General features: G+C 34.6%; 1 protein-coding gene across 2 annotated transcripts; it reads left to right on the forward strand.

Moving 5' to 3' along the window:
* The first annotated feature begins 3,302 nt into the window (after positions 1-3,302).
* On the forward strand, positions 3,303-7,539 carry slc35c1 (solute carrier family 35 member C1). Of its 2 annotated transcripts, none has more exons than XM_032560117.1 (3): positions 3,303-3,452; positions 4,228-4,739; positions 5,844-7,539. In XM_032560117.1, exons 2-3 carry the CDS (start codon positions 4,259-4,261, stop codon positions 6,422-6,424), a joined length of 1,062 nt encoding a protein of 353 aa, XP_032416008.1. In that variant the 5' UTR covers positions 3,303-3,452; positions 4,228-4,258; the 3' UTR covers positions 6,425-7,539. The 2 variants fall into 2 exon arrangements, with proteins under 2 accessions (XP_032416008.1, XP_032416007.1); XM_032560116.1 differs by lacking the exon at positions 3,303-3,452 and adding an exon at positions 4,080-4,144.
* The last annotated feature ends 6,925 nt before the right edge of the window (positions 7,540-14,464 follow it).

Consider the following 14,464-nt stretch of genomic DNA (forward strand, 5'->3'; position numbering starts at 1 on the left):
TAACTTGCATTTGTCGCTTCTTTAAAATAAATATCTGAAAAGGTAGATTTGGCTTCAGTGTAGAACACTATTATGATATAAAATTTAATTGGTATCTATATACTTCTATAATGCAATAAATGCTACCTAAAGATAAGTCTTTAGATAAGATAATCCTTGATAAGCTATTTGGTTGTTTACAGGCCTGGGAAAAAACAAACAAACATTTGAACCCTTACAGATTTATTTAGATCATCAAACAGATTTAAAGATCAGACAAACTTAACCTGAGCAAATATAAGTGTGTATTCAGAGCTGATACATTTTGTCCTCTGTACACAGACCACAGTTAATCTCCTCTATTGGACCGGACCTTTCATGCAGGTGTGACTACACTCTGATGTGGACCAAACAGCCGGACTGAGACCCACGTTGTGATTCAAAATGGTATTGCAGTTTTAAATAACAGCACAAATGTGCACAATTGAAATACAACAGCAGGATTTCCAAAGTTTGTTTTTTCCATGTCTGTGCTGTGTTCAGTCCCTGTCATTTTTGTCCAATGTGGAAAATAATTGTAAAAGAACTGGCTTTCAGTCCACATGTAATCTGTAGTTTGCCATTAATTATTGCATCATATGTTTGTTGGTTTTACTAGCTATTCAGATTAATTTATTATGTTTTCATTAATTATAAGCAGATTTGCTAAATTAAAATTTAGTATTTGTCCCTATAATTCCAGTATACTGCTAGATTTACAGTTTATTTTTCCAATAATTACGTGCTGAAAAAAAACCCTTAAATCTGCTTTACTTGCTTCAAGAGTGCAAATGTGATTGGAAATAAAAAAAAGTGGTGTAAAGATATGTATTTGATTTTGATAATTAGTGAGTTTGATGTGTGAACATCAAAAGTAATTTTAAATGATTGATGGTTGTTACATCACATTTAAAAATAGTTCCAAATCTACAGTTCTTTCCTGGTTAAGTTTTTTTTCCTACTCCAATAAACTCCAATCCATACAGTTTCTGCTCACCTTTATTTCTGAGAAGTCAGCATATTTCTTGTATTCTGTCAATGTCAGAAAGAGTTGACTTAACACCATCTGGCCCAGGTCAGTAAGGCACATGGCTGGGTTTTGAGATTGACAACAGAAAAGAAGTTCTCTCCCCTTCTAAAACCCTAGAACAAAAGTGAACAGTGAAGGGTTGAACACCGACTGATGTAACTGTTGTATATGCTGAATTATAAAATACCACCCCTATGTTCTTTGAGAGACATAGTGTCTTACCCTTGCTGAACGCATCTACAGGTCCATAAGTATAACTTACTGGCTCAGCAGCAAACATCAGTCCATCAATCAAGTTACTTGCTGTGCATTGTAACAGAAGGTATGAAACTAGAAAAAAAACAAAAACAACTCTCAACAATTTTCCAGCAAGTGAACAAGCTTGGAATTGTAGAAGAGATCAATGACAGCTGGAAGTTATGAAGTTTGACATAAAGTTTGGTCAGTGAAATAAATAAAGCATCTATCTGACTGTCTGTCCATCCATTTGCCCGCCTATCTATCGCTTTCTTTCTCTAATCTGGAAGTGGGAAGAACATTATTTCAACATAATTATTGTTTTGATTATTCTTGGCCAAAGCTTTGGCCGTTACTCGTCTGGTGAAGCAAAAACAAGACTGAAGCTTGTTTAGCGATAACTGCAGAAGACTTGGACAAGCCAATGAAATACTGGGAAAATATATATAGTTTGGTCAGATGCGTTGAGTACACTGAGTTTGAAGAAAAAGTGATTCTGCAAATCACCAAAAACACTATGCCAAGGGTGAAAATTACAAGTGGGAACATTACAGTGTCTTAACACCAGCAGACTTTCTATAACTGTAGGAGGGAAGAATAGAGAAATATACAGACATTTTTGATAAGAATCTAAAGATAAGGTCCGTTTCAATTTCAAAGCAAGAGAATAATCCAAACATAAAGCCTCTTAACTAACTCTTAATTAGTTTGAAGGAAAGAACACTACCAGAATGTCCAACACAACCACCTAATTTGTATTCAGATGAAAATCTAAAGAAATAAAAAATCAAGTTCAAAATGTGTGTAAAGGATCCTGAAGAACTTTCAAGACTTCAAGCAAGTCTTAGAGGAAGAAAAACTCAAAATCCCATATTTTAAATGCAGAGGAGTAGCTTCTCCAGACAGGAGACTTGACAAAGCTGTCATTCTCATTAAAGGCTTTTTTTCAAAGAATTTAATATCTTTCTGTAAGTGTATAAAGTAGTCCACAAGCATAATGATAACTTGAGTTGTAGTCAACATCTGGTGTAATGACCGATTAGAGATATTTTCTCTAAGAAAAAATGTGTATAATACTTATTTTATATGGCTAAAAATGTTTTATGTGTATAAAACACTGCAAGTTGTCTTGACTAAATATGTTTAATACATGGAGAGTTGGAGGCTGAACCTCTAGTCTTTCAGCAGAAAGATAATCCTCTCTGCCTCCTGTTCAAACATCAAAACAGAGAACCTAAGATTCAAATAGAAACTTCTCTAATTATTATTATGAAGGTTGTTGCTATCAGCTAAGTGCAATAGGTAACTTATTTTAAATTAAAAACTATGTTTGCTTATGTACTAATTCACATAACCATTCATTGCAGACAAGTACTGCGATGCCCTTGTTAAATGGCTAGAATGAATACAGAGTAAACTAATCTTAAAAATTAATTCCAGACAGCACTTAAAGGCTAGGCTACATAACCATGTCAACAATCATGATTAAAAAAAAAATATTGATGACAATTTGCTGCCACCTACTGGCTGATACTTGTGACTGCATACAGAGTAAGAGAGAGATTGAGAAATAGAGAGAAAACAGGGAGAGAAGCAGAGTGAGAGAGAATGTGCTTGTCATATCGCTTGTGACACGCAGATGTGGTGTTTAATAAATCAGTTTTGGATAAGAATAGAATAGAATAGAATAGAATAGAGGGTCTCTAAAAACACACATACAAAAGGCACTATGCACACTGTACAAATATTGCAATAAGTTACCCGTTTTAAATCTGTAATGGATGTAAACAATGGATGAACGCATGTCCATTATAAAATTGTTATAAAAAATCATCATGACTCAAATATTATATAAAAAGTTGAATTATTTTGTATTTTTTTCATTGAGTTAAAACTAAGATTCCAACATCAACGGAAACACTTAGTTTAGCTGATCCTTCCAAATCAGTAAGTCATTCGCACATGCGCAATCACACTGCCATCTTCTTCGACTGTCATCAGCAGCTCCCCTTTTGCTGCAGCGCCGCCGGTTTCTCATCCAATGTTTGTAGAATACCACAAGAATTATGTATTTCAAGAAACACAGCTGTCACTACCAAGTTTAACTGCGCAGATCAGACCTCCGGAAACTGTAACACGGGGTAAATCGGTCATATATTCCAAACAGGTATGGAAGCATTTTGTGAAAGCGTTTTAATGTTACTGATACATGTTCTATTTTTTCTCTGTATTTTAGTTATTGTTTCGTTTAACTCGTGTATGAAAAACCATTAACTACAAATAGAGACCTTTTATTACTTGGGAAATAGGCGAAGAGGATTTGTTAAACTGGCGCATATTGTTGTAATTAATCTGTGACACACTTTAAAAAACAACATTAAATATAAAAACATCATTCACATGAGGAAGTAATAGCTGCGGTTACTGAATAAGCCTGTTCAGGCAGTTTGACGAGGGCGATGCTACATGTAAATATTGTGGAAAGTTTGCAGACGCCTAAAAAAATAATTTTAGGTAACAGGATATTTATTAATGATATGTGAGGAAGACTTTTGGCATTGATTTTGTAAGCTTTCGTTCATGCTGTCTTCAGTAAAGTATATTAATCATACTAAGTTTGTCTAATTATCGTATTTATTTACTTATTTATTTATTTATTTATTTATTTATTTATTTATGTATCTGTTTTACTGTTAATTGGGTTTTAAATATGAAAAACGTTAAACGCTTGGATAGAAATTAAATGCTTTAATATATAAACATACACATTTGCTTGCACTTTTATGTTGAAAAGTTTGAGACCGGAAGTTAGATTGTTGATGCCGGGTGGCAAGATACAACTCTCATGTTTCCATCCTGGTCAGTATGTAGTTACACTTTAGCTCGGTTAATGTCGCACTTTTGAAAGCAGCTGGTGTTGTCTTGTCTCCAATCATGAACAGGACGCAGCTGAAGCGCTCCAGCATTTTGAGGATGGCTCTGTCCGGCTCGGAAACGATGAACCAAGATGAACACGAAGAGTCGTTCATTCTTCGAGCTTTCAAGATAGCCGCTGTGGTCGCACTTTACTGGTTCGTTTCAATAACAATGGTTTTCCTCAATAACTACCTGCTGGACAACCGAGAGCTGGATGCGCCACTGTTTGTCACTTTCTACCAGTGTGTGGTGACCGTGGGTCTGTGCTGGATCATGCAGCTTTTCGCCAAGCTGTGTCCCGGAGTCATCGACTTCCCGTCGGTCAGATTCGACTTGAAAACGTCGCGTGAAGTCCTGCCGCTGTCCATTGTCTTCATCGGAATGATCACCTTCAACAACTTGTGCTTAAAATACGTCGGAGTGGCTTTTTACACAATCGGACGATCCCTCAGCACTGTTTTTAACGTGCTGTTATCATTTGTTATCCTGAAGCAAACCACATCTTACCAAGCTCTAATCTGCTGTGGGACCATTCTTGGTAGGTCAACGTGTTTTCTGCTGATTATTATTTAACTGCATCTTGCACTGGTATTTTGTGTTTTTCTAACATTGAGTAGTGACAGTTGATTGCAGTTTTTAAATCTCTGGATTTGGCTCATCTGATAATGTTTTGATATTTGTGTATTCCTGTTGCGATTACTGTGCAAAATACACCAACAGAAATAACAAATGACAAATGTTAGAGTACCGTTTTTTGTTTTATTTATTTAACCACGTAAAATCCTATAGAAAATAAAAAAAAAACATATTTGCTTAGACAGATTCATCCATTTTCTATAACTGCTTATAAGGTTACCTAGGGGTGCTTGTGGAAGGTCCCCATCTGATTGGTTACTGAACCAGTTCACAGGACATGGACAACAAAAAACAAAAATAATCCTGATTACATGCAGTTATTTTAAATGCCAATATGACTACACTGCCAGAACACGAAATCTTACCAAGTATTTTTGGTCTGGTTTCTACTGCAAATTAGTACACTTGAAATAAAACAAAACTAACTTTTGAGCTAGATATAGGAGCTTGTTTCAGTATTAAGTAATTCCTTAATATCGATGAAAAAATACTCGTTCCGCAGTCAGATTTTTTTTTACTTATAATAAGACAGAAATTAAGAGACCACTACAAAATCACCAGATTTTGTGTTTGATGAAAATGTGATTCTTTTTGTGTTTTATGAATTACTGATAATTTTCTTCCAAATTCCAAATAAAAAGATATATCAATATTCGCCTGCTGAAAATGACAAATAATCAAAATAATGCAATTGGCCTGTTTTCAGACTTCAAATGCTAACTTCAGACTTCAAAGCCTAAAACAAATTCATGTTCATTTTTTTAAAACCCAAAACATTTAGTTTTGAGCCAGGACGTATTCAGAAATCATCATTTCATGGACAAACCTTACTTTCCAATCACATTTTTTATGTGTTTTTTCTTGCATCATTTTTGAGTTCAAGTGACTGACTAATAATATGCAATGAAGAACAGCTGTGCACCTACAGCAAAAAGTCATGAAAAACATAAATGTTTAACTTAAAGTCAGTTGTGATTTCTCAGTACTTTACACTTTTGCCTTTCAGGTGGATTCTGGCTGGGTGTGGACCAGGAAGGCCTGGCTGGGTCCCTGTCTTGGTCCGGTGTGTTTTTTGGGGTGCTGGCAAGCGCCTTTGTGTCTCTCAATGCCATTTACACCAAGAAGGTGATGCCTGCTGTGGATGGAAGCATCTGGAAACTGTCCTTTTACAACAACATCAATGCGTGTGTCCTCTTCCTTCCTCTCATCTTTGTGTTTGGGGAAGTGGGAAAAGTGGGCAGCTTTAGTGGACTGACCAATCTCCACTTTTGGGGGATGATGACGCTAGGAGGGGTGTTTGGTTTTGCCATCGGCTACGTCACAGGCCTCCAGATCAAATTTACCAGCCCTCTCACTCATAACGTCTCAGGAACAGCAAAGGCTTGTGCTCAGACTGTTATAGCAGTGGTGTATAACTCATCCAGTAAGAGCCTGCTTTGGTGGACCAGTAACATGATGGTTCTGGGCGGCTCTTCAGCTTACACGTGGGTCAAAAGTAGAGAAATGCAGAAATCTACACACAGAGGGCCTCAGGACTCTGCTAAGGAAAAACTGCTTTTTGCGGAGAAAGAGAACTCTGGGGTGTAACCACACTTGGTTAGTACAAGTAAATTATGAATGTGAAATGCTCTTGAATTTGGAATGATTTGTAATTTAAATTATTGTAACAGTCTGTTTAAGAGACTAGTTTTCTGTCAGCTTTTTATTACGGTTTTATACTCAGATATTTTTCTTTTATAGTTTAGTACACAAAGGGAAGAGAAAAACACTCTGCTTGAGGGTGATTATAATAATAAGGATTGTGATATTGTCAAGACATTTACGGCACATTTGTTGCTCATTGTGGAACTTTTCTACATCTCAACTGTGAGTGCAGTCTTCTCACAAAGAAAAGGTTTGAAGTTATAGTCACTGTTATGTTTAATGTGGGGATTTGCAGGAAGTCTTGTTAAGGATAGAATGAACAGCATATAAAAGGTATTTATTAGTTCAAGGTAAAAGCTAAAATGGACAAGCTAACAAATAGCCTGCTCGTAGTGGACCAATGCTCCTTTCCTCTTTAAAGAAAAGCTCCCACATTTGGAATTTAAGTTGTATAGCTGCAATATAAATTGATCATTCACTGCTGCATGTTTTTTTGAGTTAGGACGGGTTGAAATTCAAATGGACTTTTCTGTTTAATCAGTTGGTTTTAAACAAACTGGTCATAAAAAAGAACAATAATTGACAGAATCCCCAGGGTGCTGTGTTTAACTGCACCACCTGTTGATTTATGGTATATAATGATGTTTATTTTATATCACGAGGCGTTCATATTAAAAGCAAAAACTTTTAATTTTTTTAAATCTTTGCAGCCTTCTAGTTCAGAACTATATGAACTAGAAATTTCTTTAGAGGAAATTTTGTACTTTATTTGTAAGTCCTTTGATTGTTTTCAATCTACTCTCTTTAATTTCTGTCTGTATAAATGTTATATATTTTGACACTCTTGTCAAATAAAACTACAAAGACCTTGTATGTTTCTTCTGTTTGTTTTGGTATGTTGGAAATTTGGTTTAAAGATTGATCTTTTCATAGGATAAACAATCATTACCAATGTAATAGTTTGTTTTGTAAGTCTGAAAGACATTTGTTGGGCAGGTAAAAATCCAGTATTTACCTCTTCTTTCCTAAGTGATGATTAAACCCTGTTAAAATTCTAACTGAGAACATTTGTGAACTTTGTCCACGGCTCTTCTCAGGAACTAAATGAAGTGTCTAATGTCAAAAGGGCTGCATCAATAACTTTAATAGAAAAGACATGTAAGGATACAGTACAACAAAATACATTAGAATGAATGAAGGAGAAATAATGATAAAGTTGTATCTTTTTTGTTTGTTTGTTTTTGGATTTTTTTTGCAGTTCTGTCCAGAGAGCAATTGCCAAAAGTTAAAAATGAGAAGCTTCCTGCCTGTCAATTCAGAAATAATCCAAAAATGATGTTTTATGTATGACTTATAGCCAGCCTTCTTTCTCATTTTGTTCATCCCTTTCAAGTCTCTGCCTTTGTTGCTGCTACCTCAACAGATGATGACAGAGGACATTGCACTTCACAGCACCTTGCTTGAACCTGAGGAATTGTAGCTTCCTCCATAAGTACAGTTTTCTCTTTCTGTGTACAGCTTCAGTGTTGTGTCTCTAGTCCAGCCTGTTGTCCAGGTGAACTCATCAGTTATTGTTCACATTCAAGATGTGATGATTATTCCCACAGCATGTGAACAATTACCTCATAAAGTCACAGAAACAAGAGTTTCTTTCTCTTGTGATAGCAGTGTGCAGTAAAATGTGTTTCATTTACTGTTGTTACACCTTGTATGTGTCACCTGCTCCATTACTGCATTTGCATTTAAATTGTTTTTTTGCATAGTATAATTTGACCTTTCAGTTCTTGACTTCTCTGAATGGTTTGCCACTAGTAGAGATATAAGGTTCTAAGAAAACAATCATATTCCAGTGTAATGAGAGCATTATAACAAAATTGTGGTTAATAATGAAGAGTAGTGATGCTAAAAAAGCACCTTAGCAGCGTTATTACATGAAGTGTGGATTGAATAAATGTATGCCAATTTTTATTCTAATATTGGATGTGATATAATACATTCCCCTTAAAGTAATGAATTATGGCTGACTAAAACTCACGCCATAAAAGTTGAGTATATGTCATGTTACTAAAAGAAAGTCGACAATAATTAGTTTGTGACCACAGTCAGACAGCTATTATTGCTACTCAATAAGATTGAGGTAACTCTGCTCTAAAATGTTCTCTTCTTTATGGCACATTATAGTAATTTATATATCATATACTGAGTGCGCTTTGTGGGTTCAAACCTTTTCCTGTGACAAAGAAGAAATTGGACATTTTCTTTGCCATGGAAACAGTCTTTTTATTAGTGACCAGTGTTAGATGTCTGGGCCTTTATTTATTGCTAGACTCAGATTTTCCTCTGTTTTTATTTAGTATTTCATCCAACATCTTTCATCTTAATACTACAAACTAATTTGACAGATTTTAATGTCCCCTTTATATTTTGACTAAATTGGTTTTGTTTTTGCAGCCAACAGTTTGTTCCTCTGCTTTTGTGACATCCTTTGACTTTATTGCCTTACTGAGTTTGTATTAACAGCTTTCAAATACAAAAGTGAATCCACAGTTGATCATTTACTAGCATAAGTTGGAGAAATAATAATGGAATTCCACTAAAATAACTCTGAGTTGCATCCTGCTTGTGGATGTAATTCATAAAACCACATTACCTTTAAGAAAACCAGGAGTTATTTAATAAATTATAGAAAGTTACTTTATGTCAACAGTTTTAAAAGCAGTTTTTAACATTCCTCTACAAGACAAGAACTAATACTTGGTCAGTATGAAACTACTCACTGTAGACAGCAGAATTTTCCAAAACATAGATTATGAAATTATTAAACTAAGTAAAGTTCTATTCATAGCTTGCATGGAAATGTTCAGCAGTAATATGAAAAATAAATATCTACCAGAAGGCATTTGCATAGAGTTAATCTGGTTAATCAGGGGTGATAAACAGTCATGTTTTATTAGAGTCAACAGGCCTCAACTGAGATCAGATCTCAAAAAAGGGAAGCAGGGTAGTAGGGTGTGTTATAAGTTGTTCAATGAAAATATACAGTTGCATTAAATAATTCAAGAGATTTGAGCTTTTGGGGGATTCCATAATTCAATGGTTGGAAATGGAAGGGAGAAAATGGAAATGTGTAGGTACGAGAGGGAATCCTGAGCAGAAGCCCTTCTGACAATTATGTCTGGATGGAGGCGAGGAAGGTCATGGATGCTAGAGGGTGAATAAGTAAAGTCTCTAGGCTGCAAATAGAATATTTCTCTGAGCAACAGGAGGTCTAAAAATAGCAAACAGAGCACTATGGATAATTACATGAACTGGAAAAAAAGAACAATGTTGGTGGCTGATGTTGAGCTCATCTTAAGAGATAGTTTGTCCTTGTGACCCTGATGAAAGTTTTATAACTGTCATAATCTGGAATCCATAACACCCTGCTCCTCAGCTGTCTCCCTCATCTCTGGTTTTGGCAGGTTCAGTTTGACAGGATGAGGCAAAATCTTCAGTCATGATTGACAGTTCAAAGGATGCCGCTATCAAATGTCGTCACTCATGTTTCTTTACATCTGTCAGCTCCTGATGATGGAAAAAATACGGTTGTCACTTCATTGGTGAGAGAGCTAATTACTGCTGTGAGATTTTCAGCTAAGACTAAAGTATTTCCCTGCTGTGCAAAAAAGCATTTCGCCACCATGCAATGACATCCTCACACTGAGTGTTTTTATTACCTGTTATTTCCTGTAGTTTAATGTCATCAGTCTTGTTAGAGGTGTTTTTGGAGGTATCTTAAACCAACATTAGGTGAATTTTGACCACTTGAGGGCAGCAAAAGAAGGTGTAAATAACACCCTGAAACGTTATGTATCATAAAAGATATAAAACATGCAAACACATACAAACCAGTTAGCAATCATAATAAGCATTCACCACTTGATAAAGTCAAGCTCAGAGTTCAAATTTATTGAAGCTTTGTTTTGTCTACAAAAGAACAATGCCTCTGTTAAGCCATCATCAGTCACTTGAAAGAGGTTTTTATCCAAGCTTTGGCCAGAAGCAAGTTGCTGCATGTAAAACTGATGCTAATGAGACCCATGGGATCTAAATCTAAGGGAAGGTTTTCCAGAAGATGCGAATGAATGAGACCCACTTTAGATGGCATGTTATTGTTACATTTCAGATTTATTTATTTTTTGTTTAAAGGTTTAGGACACATCAGCAGGAGTAAATGAAAAGAAAACAACCCCCTTCTTCATCCTATAGAAACATTTTGTAATATTTTCAATTCAGATGTCACTTGGATTACCAAAAATAAACAACCTGTAGTTTCTTTTACACTTATTTCTTCTTCTGAAATGTGTAGCAAACCTTGTAAATTTTTTATTTTTTTTGCATTAGCATGATCTCACAATTACAATAAATTATGCAATTTGAGTAAATCTTTTGCAGTGCCTTGATTTTACAAAATCCCCAGCACCACAGGTTTGAAACCTCTGACATTAATACCGTAGCATGTGCAGCCCCCTTTTGTAGATAGTACAGTTCTTAGTCTTTTTTTTACAACATTGTAGAGAGCAAGATCTTTGAAGATTTCTTCATTCTTCACTCATCATTCTTCATCTCATCTCTCCAGGGTCCTTAAGTATGAACTTTAGCTCAGCCTATAGTTTTTCCAAAGGTCTTAGGTCTGGGAACTGAGATAGTAACAGAAGCCATTTGATAAGACACAAAATCAAATGGTGTGTTTTCCACATGCCTTATTATTATTCTACTGAAAGGGCCAATCATGACCAGTTTTTATGTTACTGATAGATATTTTAAACTTAAAATATCCCAGTATTTCAGAGGGTTCATGATGCTATGTAAATGATGCTAAGTAATTTTAGAAAGATTCTCAAAAACAGACCACAGCATCACAGTTAACATTAAACTCAATGTGGTTTTAAGCTTATATTTCATTTGATTTGACACCAAACCACAGTCTCATTCGTATCCAGCCAATCCAGACAGTCTAAATAACAATTAGGAAATTCCTTAATGTTTTTCTAAGCTAAGCTAAGTGCTCGTTTAGAGGAACCTATTACTCTAAAATAGTAATAGCACTTAGTGGCCAGAGACTACAAGTGTTAAGCACTATGTCATACCATTTGTCTCAATTAGTGAACTGAGTTACTGAAATAAATGGACATTTCAATAATATTTAGATTGAGATGCAATACTTGTCTTAGAGTTATCTTATAGGAATTTTGTTGCAAGAGTTGGACCCGAGTGCAGACATGAAAACAGTGTTCATGGAGAAGGAATTTTATTTAAAAATAAAAAAAGACGTATAGCAACTGAACAACCAGCAATAGAGATCCACATAAACTGATTTGAACAACAGAAGGACAGGAACACAGGATAAGCAGCATAAAGTAAGCAGAAGTTGGAGAACAAGATAATTTTGCAAGGAGGTGAAGAAACTGACTGGCAATAACTATTGAGAGGGTTAATGAGTAGTGTGAGAACCAGGTGTGAAAAATGAGTGGAATGCAGTCCACCTGATGAAGTACATGAGCAGTGATACTCAGGGAGGTGACTAAGCACAGAAATAATCACAGTGAAAATAATACATGATAATCTAGCTAAACAAAGCCAGAAAACTGACACTAATGAGAATTTGAACCAAACGAGTAAAACACAAGAAAGTCTGAAGAAACCCAACATAAAGAAATTACCTGACTACAATATACCCTTAATGATAACTATCTAAATAAACCAAGACAGGACCAAAACAGAAAAACCCATGTATGATGGCAAATTAGGCAATTTCAGTTTCCTAAAATTTTCGGTGTGAGATTATGCCACTACAATAAAAGATTCAGTAGTTTAATGCTTTTCATACATCTTATATATTTTAGATACCTATGATCTTTATCATGGGTATGTATGGTATATGTAGAAGGCTGTGTATCTCTATAAGAAATAAGAGTCTGTTTTTGTATTTAACTGGAAAAACTTTGAATCATATTTGTTTTTATGTGATTTTATTCACAAAAAAAAACATTAAAATTGGTATTGTATTTATTACATTGTTGACTGACATGTAAAATACATTGATTACAAAACAATTTCAACAGTCTTTTATGGACACAAATACTAACTAATGTCTGTGATGAAAATTTGTAAGGAAATAGACATCATTCTCTCTGGTTCAGTAGAGTTTGACTTGAGAAATGTGACAATGTGTAGGTCTCTTGATGCATTTATTATAACCTCAGTCCAATCATTGTTGAACAACGTCCCTGTTGCTGGTGTCACTTTTCCTACCACACTCGTTCCTTTCTGGCTTATTCTCCTTGGACAGGGTGTCAGGTTTTGTGCAGACCCCACAGAGATCCGATAGAGGCTCAGGAAATCTTTGCAAGTATTTTAATTCATTTTCTGAATAGAGTGTGACATCATGAGTTTTAAGTATTTAATATTTGTGTTATTGCATATGATGTGATCAATGATAATCAATATTACAAGAACTAAACAAATGTTCCCCTCTATATGTAGTGAATCTATATAATTCGTGGGTTTCACTGTCTGAAATAAGTAAAATGTATCTTCTTGTACTTTATAACTAGCATTGTGATTAGTTAGAAATTACAACACAAATCTGTTTCACATTTCATACATTTATTCTAATCCTTTTCTAATCTTTTTGTGAAGCAACAAACAATTTCAGAATGTGTCAGATAAATCCCTGAGAAGATTAGGAGAGACTAATTGTCTTCTAAATTAAATCAAACTCCTGTTTGTTTTATTAAACTGAAATATGATCTTAAGTACTGTCGGTTTTCCAAACTTTGCTGTTTTTTCTTCATATATCATCCGCTAAATTCATCAGAAATGAGAGAGGTAGTTTATTGAAGCTGCTTTGATATTTTTTAACACTGCAAAAGCCTTTTATTTCTCGGTGTGTCTCTTTTATTGTGAGTCTTTTCAATTACCACATTTTTGTGTTTAACTGAGACATATAATCTCATCCATTCATGAGTCATAGAATGAGATAAAAGAAACAGGAACCTGTTGCATATTTTATGTCATCCTGAAATGCAGTGAATGGTTTGAATTTGGTTTACCAATGGAGACCTGTTAAGTGTAAATTATGTATGCCTATATTTCGTTCTAGAGTTGTGAAAGTGATACAACATGGCTGGATTATATTTCAAGCAGACTAAAAGACTTTTGTCACAAATTAACTGCTAAATTGTTCACTTACTTTTGTAGTAATTTTTCAGTTTCTATTTCCAGGTAATGAAGGTTTTACATATGAATTAAAATTGCCCTTTTGATTAAATGTTGTTAGTGTCAATTTGCTAGATTACAAGGTTTGGTTGTGTTGCTTTACCTAAGAACACCAAATTGTTTCTTTAGTTTCTAAGTAACTATGAATGCTATTTTTTTATTGACTCTGTCAATATGCCTAACTAAAATAAAACTAACATATATGCACATATCTGTGAGACGTATTGTTAGGCATCACATTTCTGGAATGCTGCAATGTGTTATTTCAGACAAAAATAAATGTGGAGTTAATTATGAGAAGAGTAAACTCAAGACAAACAATGGAATTGATACGGTACTCAACATCTTAAACCTAGATTTACATAGACCCTGTATGGGTTATTTTAGAGATTTTAGCACACGACTTTACATATTTTTATATTATGATTAATTTAACAGCTGATTAATATTAAAAATCCTTTGTACTAAGAATCTGAAACAAAACATTTTTATTTTATTTTCGTTTTGTAACCTCAGAACATTGCAACTTGTGGTTGTTATGTGACAGTGCCTTTGATTTATTTCTACACTTCTTGTTGCCAAATTGCAGTCTGTTAAGTAGCTGTAAATCCTGCCAAAATATATTTGGAAGTTAAGATTAATATAATAATAAAAATATAAATATTATATTACATCATATTTTATTGAATTGTTATCAGTGCATTGTGTAAAGCCAGTATAGAG

Source organism: Xiphophorus hellerii, chromosome 4 (genome assembly GCF_003331165.1).
Source record: "Xiphophorus hellerii strain 12219 chromosome 4, Xiphophorus_hellerii-4.1, whole genome shotgun sequence".
NCBI lineage: Eukaryota > Metazoa > Chordata > Actinopteri > Cyprinodontiformes > Poeciliidae > Xiphophorus > Xiphophorus hellerii.

Coding starts and splice junctions, on each gene's coding strand:
- slc35c1 (XM_032560116.1), top strand. Junction 4,740..5,843: donor CTGCTGTGGGACCATTCTTG/GTAGGTCAACGT, acceptor TTTGCCTTTCAG/GTGGATTCTGGCTGGGTGTG.